The following is a 21,652-nucleotide window of genomic DNA, read 5'->3' on the forward strand; positions in this document are numbered from 1 at the left end:
TAACTTAATTTCCTCTTAAGAGAAAAATCACGATGTCTCTCTTAAGCAAATTGGAACCGTCATTTCTATCGGCAATGATAGTGGGCAAGGCGGCGCATTTCGAGGCGTTGGTCGGGTGAAACCAGCTTACGGGCAAGGGCTACTTTTTAATGTTCTGGCGTCTTTGCAATCTTTAATATTCAGAACTACCACTAGACACAAGATACAAACACGGCCTAAGGAGGTTGATCAATAAAATTCAGATTATCAGAAAATAGCATGTAATTATCTCTGAAACTCTACACTTGGGGCAAGTCACGGCTACCTTTTGTTGTTATTTTGGAATCATTCTCTCGGCCCAATGGTTTTGGGTCATTATTTTCTTCATTGTTTATTAAGTGTGTGTCTTATACAACTCCGACTTGACAACGTGTTCATCCTCGTTTATTTATCAGTAATTTTTTTTAATTTAATATTGTGCATGCCGAAGCTACATAATATGGCCTAATGTAGCCGAAAGCTGGAAAGAATAAAAATGACTTTTAAAGTAGACAGAAAAGAAATCCAAGGGAAAAAAGTGAATACCATCGATCAGTGGTATAAAAATTGTTTCCTTGCAAGAAAACAACTTGCTCTAGAAGAAGAAATTCACAGGCACGAGAGGGATTCGAACCCTCGATCTTCTGTTTACGAGACAGACGCCTTGCCACTAGGCCACCGCGCCAGGTCGTCGGGGGAGGCATCACAGACCTATATAAAACCTAAATTTGCTTACAGGAAATCAAACCTGTAGACTTGCTCCTAGTCAAATTTATTCATTCGACGTTGCCAATGTTTTTGTGATACAGGGTATTGGTCCACTGAGGCCACATGCAACATTTGTGGCTACGACTCAAAACCGCATATCCCAAGTCAAAAATGATGAGATGTAGGGCGCCAAAACACTGGTGGTCACTTCCTGGCATGCGGCGGTAGCTAGCATAGCCTGTTTAAACGTAGCAAACTCATCACAAACCTGACAAAACTCAAGACGAAGATTACGATGTGTCCTTATTCCGAGTGCTGGTAAGAAAACGTGTTTATTTCTGTATGTAAAAAGATAACGGTGCAAAAAAAGACAAGCCGCATCATAGACCTGAGGGAGAAAATACAATGTATTTCTCCTTCAGGTCCGCATGTAACGGGGGGCATCCGCAACTTTGACCAAAGGTCAAGGCTAGTCGAGTCAGAAGCTGCGCGAGTTCGAGTGAGTCGGCCAAGATGTACAGCGCCCCCAGCTGACAACAGAAGTTGTTCAGACAGCGCCACCTATCGTTTCTGCTGGGACTGTTCTTATGTAGTCGGGAAAAAAATTCTTGTGCTCCACGTGATAATGTATTCCAGTGCAGTGATCAGTAACTTGAAATGCGGAGAAAAATTTATCACACCTTCAAAACCTTCAAAACGAAATAATTGTATGTACACTACCAATGTGTACCAAAGGAATTGTGTGCTGTTGTCTTGCTCACAAGTATTATTTGTCAAATACTCAGTGCAAACGTGGTCGAAAGCCTAAGTTTCCGTGTAATGTGTGCTTATTCAGTTAAGAACAATGATAGAGCTATGCGGTGTGATGGATGCGATTTGTAGGCACACAAAGTGTACTGATGTTTCAGATGAGTAATATGAATACTACCAAATAAACTAACAAGAACCTTGGTCATGGACATTTTGTGGTTTTGAGTCATCCTTAGACTAGAGCGTTTCCTCCAAGATTAGTGCCAGTTCCGAAAACTCTGCAACTAACGTTCCTCCAGCTTGTATGTATTCCTCCACCAACAAACTCCAATACTCAGTTCTGAAAAGCCAAACCCAAAACTGCTAAATTGGACAAATTGTGCATTGGTATATTTTCGTAGCATAACGAGACGGATTGCTGAACTTTGTGCATTCGTCCATATGAAATCCCCAGATATGATTCTCGGCTCAGAATCGTGGTTAGGGCCTATGTCTACTCATTTGAAGTTTTGCCGTTAATACTATTCCCCATATAGAAAAGCCTGATCTCTCACCAGATGATAGCGAACAGAGATGGAGCCAACTCAAATTGGGATCTGAAAATGTCTTTATTGGAAAATATTACAGATCGCCTAGTACTGAGAATGGAGACCTCGATCGACTCGTTGCAATGGATGATAGTCTTAGTAAGATCAAGCAAGAGTCTAAATCTCCCTTCATCAAAGTTGGCGGGGACTTTATATATTCCAAACCTAGTTTGGAATTCTTATGGTGCAGTCAAACTCTGTGGATCCCTACAAAAAAGATCGTTTATGTTGCTGATGACCATACTTTGGAGCAAACCAACTAAAGGCAAACAAAGTCATCCATGGTTTACACAGAAGCATATGAGACTTTGCTGAAGAAAAGAGCGTAATTATCTGAAAGCTGTTAAAACTAACTGCAAACAAATAATAGGATGATTTCATGAAAATACGCAGTGACGTTGATGAAGAAGTCGGTAAGGCGCACAGATATTATGTATCTGACTTATATCATCTTCCGACGATACGAAAAAGTTCTGGAGCTACATCAGATCCCGGAGGCCGAACCACTGTTGGTGACCAGTTAATAGCTGAGAAATTGGCCGACTAATTCCAAAGTGTCTCCTCCAAAGAAGACCCTACTTTACCTATGCTTCCACCCAGTCCTCCTCCTGACCTACCTGACATAGAAATCACTACCGATGGAGTGGAAAAAGTGCTCTCTTTTATCCAAGTTGGCAAAGCTATATTGGACCAGATACATGTAGATTGTTTCAGCAGAGCAGGCCCCTGCGTTACAGTTCATCTTTTACCAGAGTTTAGTTCAGATGACTTGAGAAGAGCGAATTTCTCGCCTACCTTTAAAAAAGGGTCCAAATCTGACCAAGTAAGTTACCGGCCGATTAGAACCTGCCTCTGTTGTAAATTGATGGAGCACCGCACCATTGACAGCCAGATTATGAAGTTTCTTTCAGCCCATGGTATACTCTCAGACGGCATGCCTTTGGAAGATCTAGGTCATCTGTCACTCAGCTCATCACCACCGTGCACGACTTGACTACAAACCATGACCATCAAGTGAATACAGATACTGCAAAAATCGAATTCAGTGAGGCATTTGATGTCGTACCACACCATTGCCTTCTCCCAGAAGCTATCATTATGGTATTAGAAACAAACCGCTGATCGAGTCATTTCTCACAAATCGTGTGCAAAAGAGTCATAAACGGTAACGCTTCGCCATGGAAACCTGTGTTGAGTGGTGTACCCCAGAGCATCGTGTGAGGCCCGCATCTTTTTATTCTCTTATCTTCTTTTATGACATCGCACAAACTGTCAAATCAACTACGAGACTATTTGCAGATGACTGCATCTTAAGTTCACTTGTAGATGAAATATCCCAACAATCTGATCTTGATAGTATCGTAAAATGGTCTAAATTAATACCTCAAAGTGTAAGGTAATGCGAATTTCAAGGAAGCGTCAACCAGGCACAGCAAACTACAAAATGCTTGGATAAACCCTTGAGCAAGTTACTCATGAGAGGTACCTTGGTGTTATAATACAGAATGATCTAAAGTGGAACAAGTATCAGACACAACATGCCTCAACCAAAGCCACCAAAATGCTAAACTTCATCCAAAGAATCTTAGGCCAATGTTCCAAAACAGTTCAGGAAACCTTATACCAGGCAATTGTTAAACCACATCTTGAATACGCCTCTGCTGCATGGAACCCAGGTACCAAAAACAGAGACATCCTTCAGCGGGTGCAGAGACGAGTTGCCAGGTTCGTGAGCTGTGATTTTCAACCTGCATCCAGTGTATCCAAGATGTTTACCAACCTCAAATGGGATTCCCTCGAGACTACAGACGCCAGATAACAGACTCACAACCCTTCACAACATACTCAATCGGGAGAATGATATTGACGCTAATTTGTACATAAAAACCCAAGCTGACCAGTTCCCAAAGAAGTCACAACAAACAGTTTGAAGTCCACTATCCAATCCCCACATCCAGTATTTTTTTCCCAAGAAACCGTCAGACCCTGGAAGAAGTTATCTCAAGCATCAGTAAAAAAAAACCAGCCCCACTATTTTTAAAACCTCTGTCCAGCACAAGCCCCACAATTTCAAATAAGTTACCGCGCCACTCTGGTCAACTTCCGGTATAGACCTTGGTGAAGGTTACGACGACGAGGTATACAAGGCGTGGCTGCTGCCTTATTTAGGCTTAGTACTTGGTAATCTCCTGACATGCAGTGGAGAACATTTGACATTCTCTCTGTATTCAATTAATCAGGCATAATATCAGCTCATCTGTAGCTGAGTGTAGGCCTATGAACCTTCAGATCGATTATCCACAAGAAAAATAGCTTCGAGAGTGTTAACCGCGCAAGCTGCTTGATCGAGGCTCACTGCCAGACCTTACATAAACAGTTTTGTGTGTAATGGGATTTCTGTTGATTGGACCTGCGAGGCGTTTGTACCTGTCGTGGAGGAGTGTATGTTTTTTCATCCATGCTCTCATTGAGAAACCAAGCGAATGTGCTGCTTTAAACCCCGCACGCACTTGAAACAGTCTAAATATAAGAGTAACAGCTGGCATAAACTATTTTTAAATAACAAATGATGTCTCATACTGCATTAAATAGGCTTTGAGAAGGGTACGAGCACAGGTGCGTACCAGGGCGAAAGGGGTCCGTAACAGAAAAGTCAGTGCACTTCATCATGGATACCGCTCAGGAAACACCCATTCAAGTAAGAATTTGCCATGCTGTGAAGCAAGCACAATTCAGTACGGACTTAAGTCATGTTTTACCTACAGTAATAGTTTGTAACTCCTTCAAAGCATGCTCCCAAATTTGGTTATTTGGAATCATTCGTAGTATCCTGGCACCTCTTGCACTATACACACCGTAAAATCGGAGTGTCTCATCGACTCTGTCCTGCCAGCCGCCCGCCGGCACCGAGGGGAAGGACAGTTTTATCCCACCCCCAGCACCCGGCCTCTGATATCACGCGGTAATGACGGGTCGAATGTGCCCCTCCCCCGTGACGTCTTTGACTCATCGACCACACACACACACACATATAGAAGAAACAGGTTTTAAAAATAAACCTGCCGGTCTAGGGATGTAGATTTCATAATTATAATGGATCGCGGTCAATAATTTGGAAGCTTACGTAGCCGGCAGAATGAATGTAAGCCACCTGTACGTATGAGTATGCGTACATTAAAGTTGGTCGTTATTAAAGCAAACCATAATACCTTAGACGAGCGCTTGTTTTCGTTTTAATTTTTCTAGGCGGTGTTTCCCTTTCAGACAGAGGAGGGTCTCATTGCGGGACAATGGTAAGTGAGCGTTTCTCCACTTTGGATAGTTTTAAGTTCAGTAAAAGGCTACTTCGGCTTTGGCAATAGAGGTTATGCGTTAAATTAAAGCATAATTAAAGAGGGCAACAGCTCTGTATCGTCGGGATAGGCTCGAGTAAACCTTTCATGCATTCGTTGTAGCTAAATTAAAAACCAAAACAGCCTCTGGGACGCCATGGAGATGTCAGCAACGCATAACGTCTGTAACTTTTGTTAAACTGTATGGGCTCAATATTAATAGACTCCAGTAACTGGGCAGTCTATTTGACTTCTGTCAATAATTATAATCTTCCCTCAAGTTGTTTGGCGCTCCATTCCTTTACGGTTAGATTTAGAATCATCGAAACTTATGAAAAGCATCCCAGTCTATTCATGATCGACAGTGACTCGATCGGTTCGACAGTCTGAGAACGTTTTCAGCCAATAGTTTTCGTCTCTCTTTTATGATTTTTCCTGCAAAATTTTTAATTGGGGAGTTGCTATAGAGGGGAGGACAGACGTCCATAGTAATGCTCTGTAGTTACTGTCCGAGCAATAACATTGTAGAAAGATTCCTTGAAAAAAATATTTATCTGAATTTAGTTACTGTCTGCATAGATTTTGTCAGCAATTAAATGGGCGTTTGAATTTGTAATAACGAACACGTTTTGTGGTTTTTCCTTTCCAATGCAGATTTTCGTGGAAATTGACCTAAAATCCTGTACGTAACCTACATATTGCTTCTCACATCAACGTCACTTGCTGGAGATGACGATAATGAACAGGTAGCATCATTTAATTGTTGTCACTGCATCAACTGGCATTCCATCATCAGCAGAATTTTGTCCGAGGAAGACATATTGTCGCATTCACAGGCTTTTTATGATAAAAGGCGAGATATACACAAGCCAGTGAGACACTTTCCCAGCGTATCCAGCAACGACCAGAAACTCGCGGCTGGGAGAGTAGCGCCTTAGTACCAAAACAATGCGCAACTATGATTGAATGTTGCATCGGCGGGTTGCAGGGAGCCCTAACGAAGTACCATAGACGGCTAGTGGACTCCAAGAGATCCACCTGGGTCCGCCGCTTAATGAATATGGGTAATGTCACGATTGACGATTTCTTTAAAGTCGGGTCGTCCGATTGCGGGGGATGGTGGTGTATGATGGCGATTGTGGTATAACGGTCCTGCGATTTCATTGTTGAACTATTAGCAGTGTTGAATTGGGCGTGGAACTTCAATGCAACTGCGCCGATCCTCTGTCCCAAACAAAGGAGAATGAGGATATACCAGCCTGCCCCCCCTCGAATGAAAGACCTTGGCGTCATTTAAAAAAATACCCCAATTGAATCCCCGTAAAAGCCATTCACCGCCCCTGCAACTTAGTACTGAATTTGAAAATCGGTGGGGGTCCCGACTTTCGAATAAAAAAATTAAATGGACCAAGTCTCTCAAGCTCGCATAATATTATTATTCTCACAACGTTTTGTCCATATTGTCTAGAGTCGAGTCACGGAGGTCCTTGATATGTCCTTGCATGTATCAACATGAGCATTGGGGATTCGGGGATGGCTGGATTCTTCATGGTCATTGGATTGTGCCAATAACTGAAAATATCATTTTCTAAAACTGCTTTGAGTTAGAAATTCACGGCTGAGACCACAGTGTTTAGCCTGTGTACAGTACAGGCTCTTTTACTTAGGCCGTGTACAGTGGCTGGCTGTTAATTGCAATCAATTCCTGATGATTTTTAGTCGTTTATGGAAGTTGTAGATTTTCTTCCTCGGATCCATTCACACAGTTATTGTTCATGCAGGGGCGTGGCTGGGGGTGGGACGCACGTCCCCCATGAAAAATCGTCGCCCCCCATACAGTGCCCCCCCCACTTGCATTCCAGAAACGATGTTCACGAGCATATTTTGATGTAATCAAGAATATGTACATGATTATGTCCAACATCCAGTCAGCCCCCCCCCCAGCTTTAGCCTGAAGCCCCCCGCCCCCCCCGAATCCTGACTACGCCACTGTGTTATTGGTCATGACAAATTTTATATGTGCTCCGAATGGATTTTATGCTTTCTCTTCCAAAAATAGTAAATCAAAAAGCCCCGCCATTGCAACCCAAATTTAATGTGCATGGGACGAGGATACGAATGACGTCAGTCAATGAAGATTAGGAGAAATTCGCCATTTTGAAATGGTCGACGGCGTTAATGTGTCCTGATCAATCTCTGGCATATCCTGTCCATCACTAGGTTTTATGCTAGTTTCATTGGGATTTGAGCTAGTCCAGACCATAATAAGTCTGCCCTGAATATTTTTATACCAACGCACCATGGCCGGTAAGTGCAAATTCCTTTTAGATATGGAGTTAATGAAACACCCTGCTGGGGTTGTGTATACCTACACATACTGTACATGTACAGTTTTGTACGTGGACCGAGAGGGCCTACTCTACAATGTACATGTACATGCCTGCCTATGCTACACACTGCACAAGGAGGCCTAGGCCTAATCAGTTTGATTCAGTCATGAGTACACGGTGAACTAATGTTAGTACGGAAGAATGATTGTTCCATGGTTGCTGGCAATTCTAAATTGTGAGGGCTACATTGAATACCTTCATATTATTGCCAATATTGGGGAGTCAGGTTAGCTTAGTGCCTCGCTTTCCACACGTTCCACCTTGACAGTCCAGGTTCGATTCCTGCCTTGGCATTGCTCGGTCCAAATCTGGATTGTGTTTTCAGTCCCTACCTGACTCAGAATTTCTTTGGGGTTTTCCTCCTAGGCCTAGGCCCTACCTCTAAAACTGTAACTGCTTCTTTCAATCCTAATGTTAGTTAAGACCCGTAAACAGGGCCTACATAATCCCATATGCTCCTTCGTCGATATACTGGGCACCGTAGCGATTAATAAGTGATTTCTTTCGATATCTACTTTCTGTTGAGGCCGCTCGTGGATGCGGACAAAGATCGCTGCCTGTCCGCATCCACGTGTGGCGTCAAGAGAAAGTGTTCGAGGTGCGACAGCACGCTCATGTGCACTGGTACCCAGCAGCTGTTACTTGTCGTTCCTGCAATTCGAGCATAAATAATGGGGAGCCCTGTGATTGGTCAATGTGACCCCCAGCTCGCCGCAGCCAACTGCCATTTCAACCATTCAGTCCAGTCGCACCTAAGAATTACACACACACGTCCTGTGTATCAGTTGCAGCCGTAGTCAACCATTTGGTTGTGGCTCGTCTTCGCAAAGTACACATGTGAACCGCATGACTCTGAGACGGTGATCGGGAAATATTTGCACCTTTTTTTGAAAATTGACATGGTTTTAGCCCTTTTTTTCTTGGTACAAAGTACAAAGATATGTAGTCTACCATACATACATTTAGAACTCTTGAGGGAAATGGAGCAGCATTTCTGTGGGTACACAACTAGAATAAAATCCGTGTTCGTACCCGTTTAAATGTCATGTAGAGCCTTTGGTTCATGGGAGTGGGGCGGATATCAGACCCCACAGTTCTGGGGGGACTGGGTCTTATGAGCTGAAATTGCACCAGTATGTTCACAACTTACACTTAGGGCTAACCATCCCCCAGGTTGCTTTTTGCGGAAAACTCACCTTTCCTCGTTTGGGGGAAGAAATGTTGCCTTTAGTTGGCATTTTCCCCACTCCGGACGAATTTTGGCCCAACTTGCACAAAACTGATGGCTCTTTCATGTCACGTCACAGAGATCAAGCTGCGCTACATGTTTAATGATTCGCCGCAAGCGGTATTTGACGGGACAGGGAACTAGCCAAGGGCGATGTGACACAAAACAGCCAGGCAACGTGGGATGCTTGCATCTGCTCTGGTATCACTTTTGCCTTAACCCTAGCTGCCTGGGCACTTTTCAGAGGATATGCCCTTGATCCTTCAAAGTCCTCCAACTGCCCTTATGAAAACAATTGGGTACAGCCTCAATCATCCAAAATCCTCCGATATTTCTTGCATACGTTCTGTCTAGGGGTGCCCACTGCCTCAGTCCTCCAAAATCCTCCAGCAATTCCTCATTACGTTGAGGCAGTGTGAATAATATCCTGGAGCAGTATGGAGGATTTCACATATCTTTGTGTGTTTGAATTTACGCATGGCTGAATAAAACAACATTACGTCTAATCCACAACCTTGAGACAATGTATCCATTGCAATCGGCAATGCAATTTTGCCATGCAGCCTCAATCCTCCAAAATCGCCCAGAGGATTTTGAAGGATTTGGGATGGTTAGGGTTAAATCCCAATACCCTCGTTTTAACAGGAGTCAGCTGTATTTACCTGGGTACAGTACCCGTTGTTTTCAAGTTCTAACTTGGGTCAGTCAAACTTGCTCTGTAGTGAATGGGTGGTTGCAGCTTAGACTTCACCATGAACTCTCGTCGAACTTCAACCAAACAAATGCCAAAATGACTAACACAGACTTGATAAACTTAATACACATAAGTTTTGAATGCCTGTCTGTCTTATCCATCTGTCAAGTGTGCATTACGTCAACTTGACTGGCACTTGTGGTAATTTGTTGGAGACTAAAAATCAATGAAAATTCAGCCAGTTCTGTTCACACGGTCAGCGGCTGTCTGTCAACTGTTGGGTAATTTTGTTACCAGGCAGGAGTGCCCAGCAGTCAGCTGTGTCTCCCAAACGGGTCCCCTATTGGCCACCGTCACCATAGGTTCTATAAAGACGGCAAACTTTAGAAAGGGTTTCCCCCATGCTAGGAGTTGTCTTTAATGCAAATCCAAAGTTAGGTGGAATTTATTGTTTGGTGGCGAGTATGCAGGATGGCGAGATACAGAACTCTTCCGCTAAAGCCATACGTGTAACTTCCAGAATGGCAATTGATAAATGATCGCCGATCAAATATGGTTTGTAAAAAACCTTCCAGGGACAGTTTGCGAAATGAATTACTAAGCGTGAGTCTGTTCTGGACATCATGGATGCCATGATGGGATGATGATGGGCATAAGAGTGCAGCAACTCGCAGACTCCTTGCCATCAGGAATTGCAGGAACATTGTGAGGACAGAGAAGCCACCTCATGACGTTTTCCTCATGGGGTATTTTAACAGACGAGGTTTTTAACACCTTCACACTTGGCTCACGGTGGACCTTTCAAGAGATCAACCTACAGTGCATTCAGTGGAAGGCATGCTCTGTTATGTGCAGACTTTTGTATCTAAGGGCAGAAAAACTACCCCCCTCAAAAAAAAAAAGTAAAAAGTACATGTATATAGCAGTTGAAAGAAATGTGTTCATGTTTGTTTATATAGCAGTTGAAAGAAATTTGTCTGTGTTAGTGTTTTTTTTTTTTCAATTAAATCATATTTCCAGAAATTTAATCATGCTGTTTTTCAACAGTAAGAGAGGTCCGATGGCATTGTTTTAGATGAAATGGACAAACACTTTAACCTTGACTTCCTGGGGTGTATGTAAAACTGTGTATGAGTTGTAGGAGGACTGGACACAGGTTGCATGCATGGACTTTTCGGTACTACGTTCAAACTTTAATCGACACCTAGGCTTGAGCTGTATTGCCTTTTTCGATACCGCGGTATCCATGAAAAAAATACCACGGTATTTATTAATACCGCAGTATTCGTTGCAGAAGGCAATGACGTCATCAAAAAGCAGCGGCGATGCTGGCATTCAAAGGCCAACCACAAACAACACTAGGGGCCAGCATAAAGGGTTTTTAACATCACAAAACCCCCTAAACTTAATAACTATTATAATTTATCTGTCCATTTGATGTCAAATAAAAATTATTCATGTGAAAAATTTTTTTAAAAAGGGACGGTGTTTTAAATACCGATTTGTTGCTCCGTGATTCCTATATGTATATCTGTGTTGTCACTCATACATGTTTTATTCCTCCATGTGCGTACGATGTCAAAATCTGCACATGTGCTGCAGTCAAGTTGGTACTCACTGAGACGGTACGTTATTGTAATGATTACGTGCGGGTCACCAGTGGCTGCTCCTTTTAGCTGCGCCCTAACACTGCGCGTGTGCAATGGTAAGGTGGCTTTCAGAAAACTCTGCGACGCGACAGTCGACTCTTATTACGAAATCGGTTGTAACAAAATTCCAATCACAACAAGCACAAATCTGTGGTCCCGGTGAAAACGTGCATATTTCTATGGGGAAAAATATGTTACAGCGAAATAGCATTGTACAAAATTCCTGGTACAACAAAAGGTTTTCGTGACTCCGTTGCCTGAAAAACCATTCTTGACGACCCATTCATAAAGCGTTTGCGAATCGTGGTGGTGAAAACATGTGTGTGGTGCACCACACTGGTTCCCGCCGGGCCGAACCGTTGCCAGTGAAGGCATGATGGAAATGTGGCAAGCAGTCAATGTACAGGTTCTGCCAAAAAAGGGTCGTACGTTCCACTATGCAGCTCTATAGTTGCAAGTCGAAAAACACTGCCGTCACAAATTTTTCTGCAGGTTCATTCACAAAAAAGGATCTCATGTCTATGTTTGTGTTTTCTGTGTTCATGAATTTAATTTGAAGTAGTGCTGCTTGTACTCAAGCGAGCGTGCTTCCACAAAATTTGCAGTCGTGCAACACAAGGCTTATCGCACGCTTGCTTACAACGCGATATACAGACATCGGTTGCCAGATTCCTGTCGTCATGACGCGCATAGTGCACGATTAAAAAATCTATGATATTTTACATTCAACAAAAATTCCCATCCCATTTCCGATAAAATACGCCCCAAATAAGTTCGCATGACTATTCTCGTATCTCAAGAGTCCAACTAATCGCCAACACTGAATTATTCATATTGCTGCAAAGAGATCTAGTGTGCCCGCCAATGAGACTGTGCGCTTTCATGACGTACCTTTGGCAAGACACAGCTATCCAGTCGCAGTATTTCGTTAACGACATTGTGCTTCTTCAGCGACCATCTTGCGCGCGGGCGACCGCGCCACAGTGGGCGAGTGATCTGGGACTACCAATCAATCGTGTCATGCAGCTTGTGTCAAAAATCAAAAGAGAGGCGAAATATTAAACAAAAAATGTCTCTGTGAGACAATTTGTGGTGGAAAGACTACTTACATGGATTGGGGCTTTAGTTGATGAGCCTTCACATTCTTGCAGGTACATCCAGGCCTACATGTGCATTCAGGTTAGTTACTGTTGGCTTCATCGTCATCCATGGTGATTGAAAGCCTTTTAAAAATCCCTGGATCGATGCTTTCACATGTATTTGCGTTTTTAAATTTCACATGCACATTAAACATGTTGTCGTATGACAGTGAAGTTTATTATTCTAAACACATCACAAGGTATTTTGATTAATCATAACCGAGAGATCTTTTTGATCAACCACGTTGTCCTAATTTTATAATCCGGAAAAACTGAAACACAAGCAGTGACAAGTGAGGAATCAGGTTTTTGCTTCTCTTTTCGTGTGGTTGGAACAATTGTGAGAACAATAAAAACAGATCGTTGATTGCCGTGGATGTCAAACAGATACAGATTTATGGCATCATTTTATAGTTTATAACACACATTCCTGGCTTCAGTTAGATAGATTTTCACACAATACTTGTACATGTTGTATATAAAGGACAAAAAAGACCCAAAGAGAGCAATAAGGCTAGCACAAGCAGCATTCGCATTTTCTGATCTGCTAATAAAAATCTTCGGAAAATAAAGTCCAGTGCGGACACGGAAGACCAGCTGATTTTTAATTCCCAACCTGTAGGGCTGCGATGCATGTACGTGTATACATGTGCCAACGAGTAATACAAGAAGCACTGCCTACAAGCTATTCCAAAATCGCAAACTTGACGGCGGCGATAGGGAAACAAAACCTTTTGACAGGCAGGTTGATGGCTGCATGCTGAAGTATCACGTTACATCTTATCTCTTCACCAAAAGAGACAATACAAACGTGATGCTGGATGACTGAAACCACAAAGTATGTAGTCACTGTTGTGGATATAATTGTCTGCTTTCATCTTATGAGGGTTGTGGGAACATTCTGAACAAATTAGCCAGAATAGCGCGGTATTGAAATTCAATACCGAATTAGTCGGTATTCCAGTATTCGTGGATTGTTAGTCGATATTGTTCGGTATTAAAAACAAAACCGCGGTATTCGGTCATACTGAAATACCGCCCAAGCCAATCGATACTTTTCTTTTTCATATCCAAATTCACATTTTCCCAAAGTATTCCCCCAAAACTTTATGATTCAATGTGCATTGTCACATTGGGTATTTAAGGAAACGGGAGGCACAACTAACATTGTTTTTTAGCCTTAATTTATGACAAAAGCATTCATATACACGTGCTGTCCCAAGTTCTTTGACTGATTATCAATACCTGTATTTGATCTTAAGGTACATGTAGGTCATGCAAATAACCACAGGTAATCAATGATAGTTTCAAAACTTTCAGAGACCTGAATTTCTGGGCTCAATGTCTGATTTCCTGGTTCAGCCAGGAAACAGTTTTGTTTCACACTTTTTCTCTCCTATAGAAATTGCACTTCAACAAATTGGATGAATAACAACATTTGCTATACATGTACATCTTGTACATGTTTGCTGAAAACTGTTGAAAATTTAAGGTAAAATACCTCAAATTTTGATCAGATTTTGATGACCTCAGGCAGCAAGACATATTGAGGAACTAAGGAATTTGAATAAGTGATTTTAATTGGATTTGTATTTGAATGAAAACAAATTTGGTTAAAAGTTGCACTCATTGATATCCAGCTAGATCCCCCTCCTCTTGGAAGTCGAAGTCAAGGGCTCTTCCCTCGATCTTGGAGGGTTTATCTTTGACCTTCTGTAGTGAGGATCTGGATGAGCATGTGAGACAAGTACCAGCAAATGTTATCATCTGGGGCCTGCTGTCAGCTCGTTATTGACCGAACCTTTTGTGAAATGGGGCACATAGGCAATTGGATCTTAACCTGCCGGCATATCAGTAAGCCTACTACATGTATACATAGATACTGCCTGTCAAGGTCTCTGTTATTTTTCAGAAGATTTTTTCCTTAACCCTAACACTCCTCAGTCCTCCAACAGATGAAGGATTGAGGAGTGTTACGGTTAATCCTGTTCATTTTGTACGTGAAGGAAATCTGCACATGTACATGTACATGTAAGGTCAGAATTGGTATTTGTGTACCTGCAGGCTTTTCAGTCACTCTTAGAAGCACACTAATACTGCTGTGTATGCACATAAAGCAGCAGTGAAAAATATTTAGACAGTGGCATTGCTATGTAGGTTACATTATTACCTATCAAGATTTTTTCTGCTTTTCCAGCATTCAACTTCTGCATCATTGTCACGGCAGTGATACAAGAAATGTTGGATTAATTTTCATCAGTGAGCCAGCTCGATATTTCAGAAAGACAAGATCTTTCAGGAACGTTGCATGCGTGTGAACTGCCACATGGCTGTGCGGATAATGTGCTAAACTGGCTCAAAGTTGTTTCAATGAAGTACATGTAAGGTCATCTGGGATAAGAACACCTGATGTTACACTGGCTCGAGCATGCTCAGTGCATGTGAGTTGGAATACCATTGCAACCATTGGACAGAACCCTTGCGCAAGTGACTATCCCCAAATAGCCTACAAAGTACTTCATTTTGATGAGCAGCTTTCAGAATACCAACCTGGGTCATTCCTCAGATTTATCCTAACCTCCAAAATCCCTCAAGATCCATGAGGAGCTTTCAGAGTACATGTATATTGCGGGGTTAAGGAAGGTAGAGCTTTAGGCACCGCTATTTTTCTTTATACTTTGATACTTCTGGTAAAGTTACATCCCCAAAAGTGTGCCATTGATTTCCTGCATAGTGGGCGATTCAGGAGGACGAAGACACTACTCATAAACAAAATGAATGGGGAGAAAGGGCTAACCTGATGAACGCAACATCTAAAAGACTGAGGTTGATACAACTTCTTCGCAAGGCATTTCCTTATAAATGCAGTTATCTGTCAGCTGGCTAACTGCAGTGCACCTCTGCAGGCTTCACAGTAAAATGCCGTCCTAGGACAGTACTTATTCTCATTCAAAGCGTAGCGGTTGCCAGTTGGTGAGATCTGCGTCTGTGTGACACATTTCAATTCGTATTTCTTGCACCTTTACAGGAAGCGGCGAGGTGCAGTGGTGCTTCTCACAGGTTAAAGGGACCGTGGAGGAAGACGTTACTGACGGTAAGTGTCATATCCCTCATCACATGTAGGTCTGTTGTCATGTGTGATGCATGGGTTGGTGCAGATGTGTAAATGGTTTTTTGTGCTCCGCCAGTGAGTACTGGACACTGCAAGTGGGAAATTGAGCTTGGCCAATTTTAAGCAGAAGGTGTACATGGACAAACCTGAATGTCTCTGTTAACCCTGGCCTCTTGTAGAGCTACAAAATTTTTGCTTTCTGAGCATAAAGAACACAAGGTCTAGGCTTCAACCTTCAGCTTCAGAGGGTCAAGGCCACTTGGCCTTGAAGGCGCCCAAAAATCAAAGGATACCAAGGCCAAAGAAAGGGCACCAAGGCCATGTTGGAACTGTTCTTGTTGGTGGCCGCTGGAAAGATCGATTGGCATCAACCCAAATGGTGCACTGGCTTTATTATTCAATATTCATGGGCCCCTTCTCGGAAAGGCAATGCGCCAGGATTTTTCTCTTCGCACCAAGGTTTCTCTCAAGAAAATCTGTCAAACTGAAAGACATTCCTAAAAAACTGACTTCCGAGACATAAAATACGGTTCCTGATGAAAATCTAATGCTCAGAGTTGTTAATTTTGATTTAATTTTCAGCGGGGATATCTCCAAAATAAGTAGCAAAATGAACATCGTGCATGAAATTGTCATGCACTACATGTGAAAGCGTTTTCGGCATTGTTGAACGTCATGCATTTTCTGTCAAAATTCTCGAACGTCATCAAAATTCCATCAAATATGACGTTCGCAACGAACATATTGTATGCATTGTACACTTTTGATGCAGCCATTATTTTCGGTGGTTGAAAGGTATAAGACCTGGCCGATGTGCTGGTATAGTTAGAGTGATTGTAAATGGTAAGAGAATGAAGACAGCCAAACTTTTCTCATCATTTTCTGTCAATTTTGTGCTCTTTTTTCCACGGCTCATAAATGTATTGTTTTCAAGTTCTTTCTCAGGTGCTTTAAAATACATCAGTGGAAAAATATACTGAATTCATTCTCCTTGTTCAAGTTGTTGAGAGAAGTTTTGAAATCAAGTCCTCTGGTGCAAACACTTTGACGTAAAACTTTAAATGAATTCAACTCCATTTGATTTGCAGTGGTAGACAACCAAATGTACCCAGTATGCCAAATTATCCCCAAATAATCATTTTTGTAAATCTGAAGTTACTAATTTGTGTTTTACATGATTGAAGTCACTCTTTTAGACGTTTTAAAAAATGACATGCGGAGTTGCATTGTGGTCCTTTTTATGAAGAACATGCCATATGCATCAGTGAGAACAAAAAATGCCCAGAATGGCCTGTACGGTGTCCAAAGGCCTCCTCGCACTAGACAAATCGCTGGGTTGAAAAGGGGTGACAATTCACACTTGAAAATTTTCAACTCCGCGTTAACCCACCGTCAGCCCCAAGATTGACTATCTATTGACTACTATTCTGTATTAGGGTTGAGATTTTTCAACCTGGGTTGAAAATCATTTGTGCTCTTTTCCGGGTTAAAGTTGCCCCAGTGAGCTTGCTTTGCACGAAGCAAAAGTGAAGCAATGCTAGGTTGAACGGAGGTTGAAAAACCAAATTTTCAACCCTGGGCCATCATGGGTTTGCCCAACTCCGGTCTGAGTTGCTGTAGTGTGAAAGGGCCTCAAAATGCCCATACATCCCTCTGGCTAAAACACTGTGTAATCGTCATAAATGCTTTTTTAAAAAGAACTACTCGGACAAGAATTGGGTGTTAACTTTCATGTGTGTAGAGACTGTCCTCTGTTATTGCTAGTGGCATACATGTACCGTATATTCAACTGCCGATGCATTGGATGCCTTCAATTTCAATAAAGAGAGTGTAGGAGGGACAAATGAAAGGAAGAAATCATTTTACCTATGACCCCAAACTTCTCAGTACAGTTTCTCAGAAGTAAGCCTAAATTATACTACTAGAACCTACTAGAACCGAATATTAAAATTGAAATCTTCTGATGCAGAATCATATCAACTGTGTTGATTGCAGAACCCATTGCTGTAGACTAATCCACTGACCAGAATTAGATAGGGCTGTGCCGATAATTCAAGTATTTAGATATTCCATCGATTATCAAATGGTCAAATTATTTATCTTTGAAATTAAATCTAATTAGAGGTCAAAATAAGTGAAATAAACAAAGGAAAATTCAATTATTTATTTCCAAAATTGCTTTCTGAAAGCATGTATTTCAAGGTGTCGCACATAAAGTTAAAGACAGCTTAATTAATGTGTATTCCCAACATTTAACCCTAAAAGAGCCAGGGGGGGCAGTGGAATCTGCACCCCCCCCCAACATTTTTTGATGATATCACCGTAGCCCTTTTTCTTTTACAAGTCAAGTAGGAGTTTTCTCAATAACTCTTTAATTTTGACACTCAATTTGTGAAAATCAAATACACTGTATACTCTCCACTACCGTGCTCAATGGGGGGGGAGCTGGCGTCTGTGTGGCCTTCACCTTCAAAACGACTGCAATAACAAAACCACATGCCAGATTGAGTTGCAATTCCACGTTTGTGTTGATATATGTCATCACAGTTTGTATGTGTACGGTACATGTGTAGAGCCAATGATTTTCCGTGATTGCGGAAAACGGACGGAATTCGCGGAATCAACATTTTGAAACGGAAATTACTGCTTGAAAGGGAACTTGCAAAATTTCCAACTACGTAAAGAAAACTTTCTGCAAAGAACCATAAATAAATGCCTACCAAACTCTTTTAAAATGCTTGCTTTTAATGAACAAATTATACTAGAAACTGCTAAATTGCAACACTCCACCACATGATTGGGTTGTCGGCGCCAAGCCGGTACCGATACTTGTAAGCGCTCTGGCGTCCGGGAGCTTCAAGTTTGTTGCGTCGGCCGGCAGAGCACAGCAGTGCGGTACAATACACACATTGGCCATTCACATGCACACCATACTGGCATTGAAATCAAGACGCAAACAAGTTCATACTCACACACATGCCCTTTGCACACATTGGGAATTTAGTCAGTGAATCGGCGCAGACCAGGGCTCGAAATTAACAGGCGCAGGTAGCTAAAATGTGCCCGTTTGTCTCAGAAATCCGCCCGTAAATCGTAAAGACAGGCGCAAGACCTTCGCCCGTTTGATTTCATTATTGTAATGAAAAATACATGTACCTGAACATTTTTACTGTTTGTTTCTACTTTTGTCGTGAAAAATACCTGAACCTTTTTACTACTTCGGATCAGCCTTGTCACGGAACCATAATACAGTACATTTTTTTTATGATGTCACCGAGCGCACACCGCTGAATGGTCTGCACAGTGGCTGTGTCTGGAATCAGTATGACTGGAATTTACACACGATTGTATGGAAACAGGCCGTGACCACAACCTCCTAGACTCGTGCGTAAATTCAAGGCAAACGAGTGGGTTTGGCTCAGACTTCAGTTTCGCTGGTTCTAGTCATAGCTTGAACATGGGGTTTTGAACGCTCCAAAATAGCTGGAACCAGCGAAACCAAAGTCTCATCCTAATCCACTCATTTTGAAAATGCTCGATTGCTGCAGTAAGTTCCCTTTTACATGTACGTCTGTGTGCATGTGCACGTTGTAAAGGCCCAGTGCCTGACTGTTGGCGTTGCGTCGCTAAGCACAAAAGCAACAGCAAGGACCAGGGTCTTTGCCTATTTTTCTTGAACATATGTCTTTAATATTGTATGGGAACTACTTGCTCCCGTAAACTGACAAATTCAGCTGTCTAGGGAGCTAGTACATGTACTTGCTCCAGTGATGATTAGCCCAATTTTGAGCCCTGCAGATGCCTCAAGACAAGGCTAGTTCTGCATGGCAAAACGATGAAACTACGGTACCAGAACGGAAGACTAATTGCATATTTCTTGAATGAAACGAAGCCTAGTAAGCTTGGTGTACCATAGCTGAATGGGCCCTCAGATGTGTTCAATGAAGAGCTAAGTTTTCAGTCACTAACATGCATTTTAAGGCTCAGATTTACTTTCTGAATTTTGTTGCACCACTACCAAATAAAATGGTGGGTCGATGGTTAACATTAACATATTGATCAACGACTGTTGCATGCAAGACCTACATGTACCCTATAACTTCACTGTACATGCACACTGTACATGTACTTATGATTTTTATACATGAGGAGTGAGGCATGAATTGTCCGTTAGGGTGCCTCTATTTAGTACAATGTATTTACACGTACATGTATGTATCGAGTGGTTTAAATTAATACACAGAACCCATGACTTGTGTGACTAGAGTAGTATGGTACATGTACATGTATGTGTGTATTGACTCGTGATTAATTTGTGTTGGCAACATTGTGGGCTCGACTGCAACACTTTTTGGTCAGGGTTGAGCGTTTCCACTCTCCTGTTTATTTTTCTCATACACCCGTACACGAACTAGCACAGCGTGTTTAAAGTACCACACTACAGCAAGGGTGTCTCTGACAACTCTATTAGCATTAACTAGCAAGCACTCATGCCGACAAACTATTGAATTGAACACTCCCACTGCTTATTCATAAAACAACTGAAGCAGGATGTGTAGGAAGCCATGTCAGCCTTCACAAACAGACATGTACCGTGTACATGCACAGCGTAACCACATTGTACACATCCACACCACTGAAGAAGCCGGGAGGAAATTTTTTCTATGCCTAGATCTGCAGTCACATATCGTGTCGTTTAGGTAATCAAATCAGGAAGTACGAGTAGTTGGAAGTGTTTTTTTCCTTTCGTCCTGTGTCCCCCTTTATTGAAACACCCCACATTGCAGTCATTTTGTGGACTTCAATTAGGCAGGCTGCTTTTAAACACTGACATCCCCCTCTTGTTGCTCATTGATATAACAGCCTCATTGTTTTCACTTTCAGTATTGATTAAGAAAGACATTGGCACTTGGATGACTGGACTAGTTTTAGCAGTCCAATGGATTACATGTATGTCAAGTCCCAGTATCAGCGTTACATGTACATGCAAATCACCTGCTCCATTTTGAAGGCGTCAGCAAGATTTGACAAAATCCATTACCAGTAGATCTGTTAGGAATAAGCTTGCCTATGCTTGAACGTGTATTTGCATTTACTGTATCTAATGCAAAGTGTAAATTTATCGTGAAAGTGTCTTGTCATATTATAAATAAAAGATATGAAGGATTGGCAGAAGTACACATGTATGCAGCATGCAATCACTGTGACTAGCTGTCATCAGAGGTACATGCACATCAGGCACTGATGCCATAATCTCTACTGGCCTTCAAGAAAGCAGCCACGGACACATGTTGAAATCACCATCCATGTGCCGTGCATCAGAATCTCCTAGTTCAGACTCGTGATTATGCCGTGGGTGTGCGCAGTGCAAGACTGCAACTCTTGCAACAGCCTGTCAAGCAGCCATCAGTACTGTCCCGTTATAACGTCGCAGATGTGTCCCGTGTTCATTTAGTTTGACCATTCGCATTAGACCGTCGTAAGGTGTGCGCTAGTGGTATCATGCTGTGTGACTCATTTCAGAAATGGTGATCTGATTTGGGTTGCCTCACTTCATCGCATGGGACGGCATGATTGTGCCACTGGAATTGCTTTAGAAAAATTGATTCATTGCTGAATGGGAAAAAGGGTCTCGTGATGCTTTAAAAGTATGCAGAGAGTGCGTGCATGCATGGAGGCAAGTTGCATAGAGGTCGGTTCCACTGTTTACGTGTTCTAACAATGAGTCTTTAGATAGAACTTGGTAAGTGTAAAGGCAGAACTCTGACAAACGGGAAACTTTTATTGTTCCGTGTACATACATGTATATGAAAGTTTCTTGACTTCAGGTGCATTTTACAACGTCTCCTTTGATGGTCTACCCATAGGGACTAATGCGCAGGTCTGTGAACTTGCCCCTTGTTATTAATTGGCTGCGTGTTTACTATTTACGTGTACAGTAGTCACGTTTAACCCTAACACTCCTCAATCCTTCACCTGTTGGAGGACTGAGGAGTGTTAGGGTTAAGGAAGCAGGTCAATTGTGTTTCTCATTTTGTAAGATCA

At 42.2% G+C, this 21,652-nt stretch overlaps 1 protein-coding gene, 1 long non-coding RNA gene and 1 other non-coding gene across 3 annotated transcripts in view; 2 read left to right on the forward strand and 1 right to left on the reverse strand.

The window, feature by feature from the left end:
* The first annotated feature begins 538 nt into the window (after positions 1 to 538).
* Positions 539 to 6,422, forward strand: LOC147797000 (uncharacterized). Its single transcript, XR_015427454.1, has 3 exons — positions 539 to 1,044; positions 5,310 to 5,356; positions 6,050 to 6,422. It is a non-coding gene; the product is annotated as an uncharacterized LOC147797000 (long non-coding RNA).
* Trnat-cgu (transfer RNA threonine (anticodon CGU)) lies at positions 632 to 703 on the reverse strand. The gene has a single exon. It is a non-coding gene; the product is annotated as a tRNA-Thr (tRNA).
* A 1,093-nt stretch (positions 6,423 to 7,515) lies between the features above and the next one.
* Positions 7,516 to 21,652, forward strand: part of LOC110983067 (serine/threonine-protein phosphatase 2A 55 kDa regulatory subunit B delta isoform-like) — a 32,243-nt gene continuing 18,106 nt past the window's right edge. The window contains exons 1-2 of the mRNA XM_022241980.2: positions 7,516 to 7,702; positions 15,524 to 15,589. Of these exons, the coding sequence (XP_022097672.1) occupies positions 7,696 to 7,702; positions 15,524 to 15,589 (73 nt within the window). The 5' untranslated portion in view covers positions 7,516 to 7,695. The remainder of the gene's footprint in view (positions 7,703 to 15,523; positions 15,590 to 21,652) is intronic.

Source organism: Acanthaster planci, linkage group LG13, assembly GCF_054643075.1.
Source record: "Acanthaster planci isolate LZ-2023a linkage group LG13, COTS_SCS, whole genome shotgun sequence".
In the NCBI taxonomy this organism is placed as follows: Eukaryota; Metazoa; Echinodermata; class Asteroidea; order Valvatida; family Acanthasteridae; genus Acanthaster; species Acanthaster planci.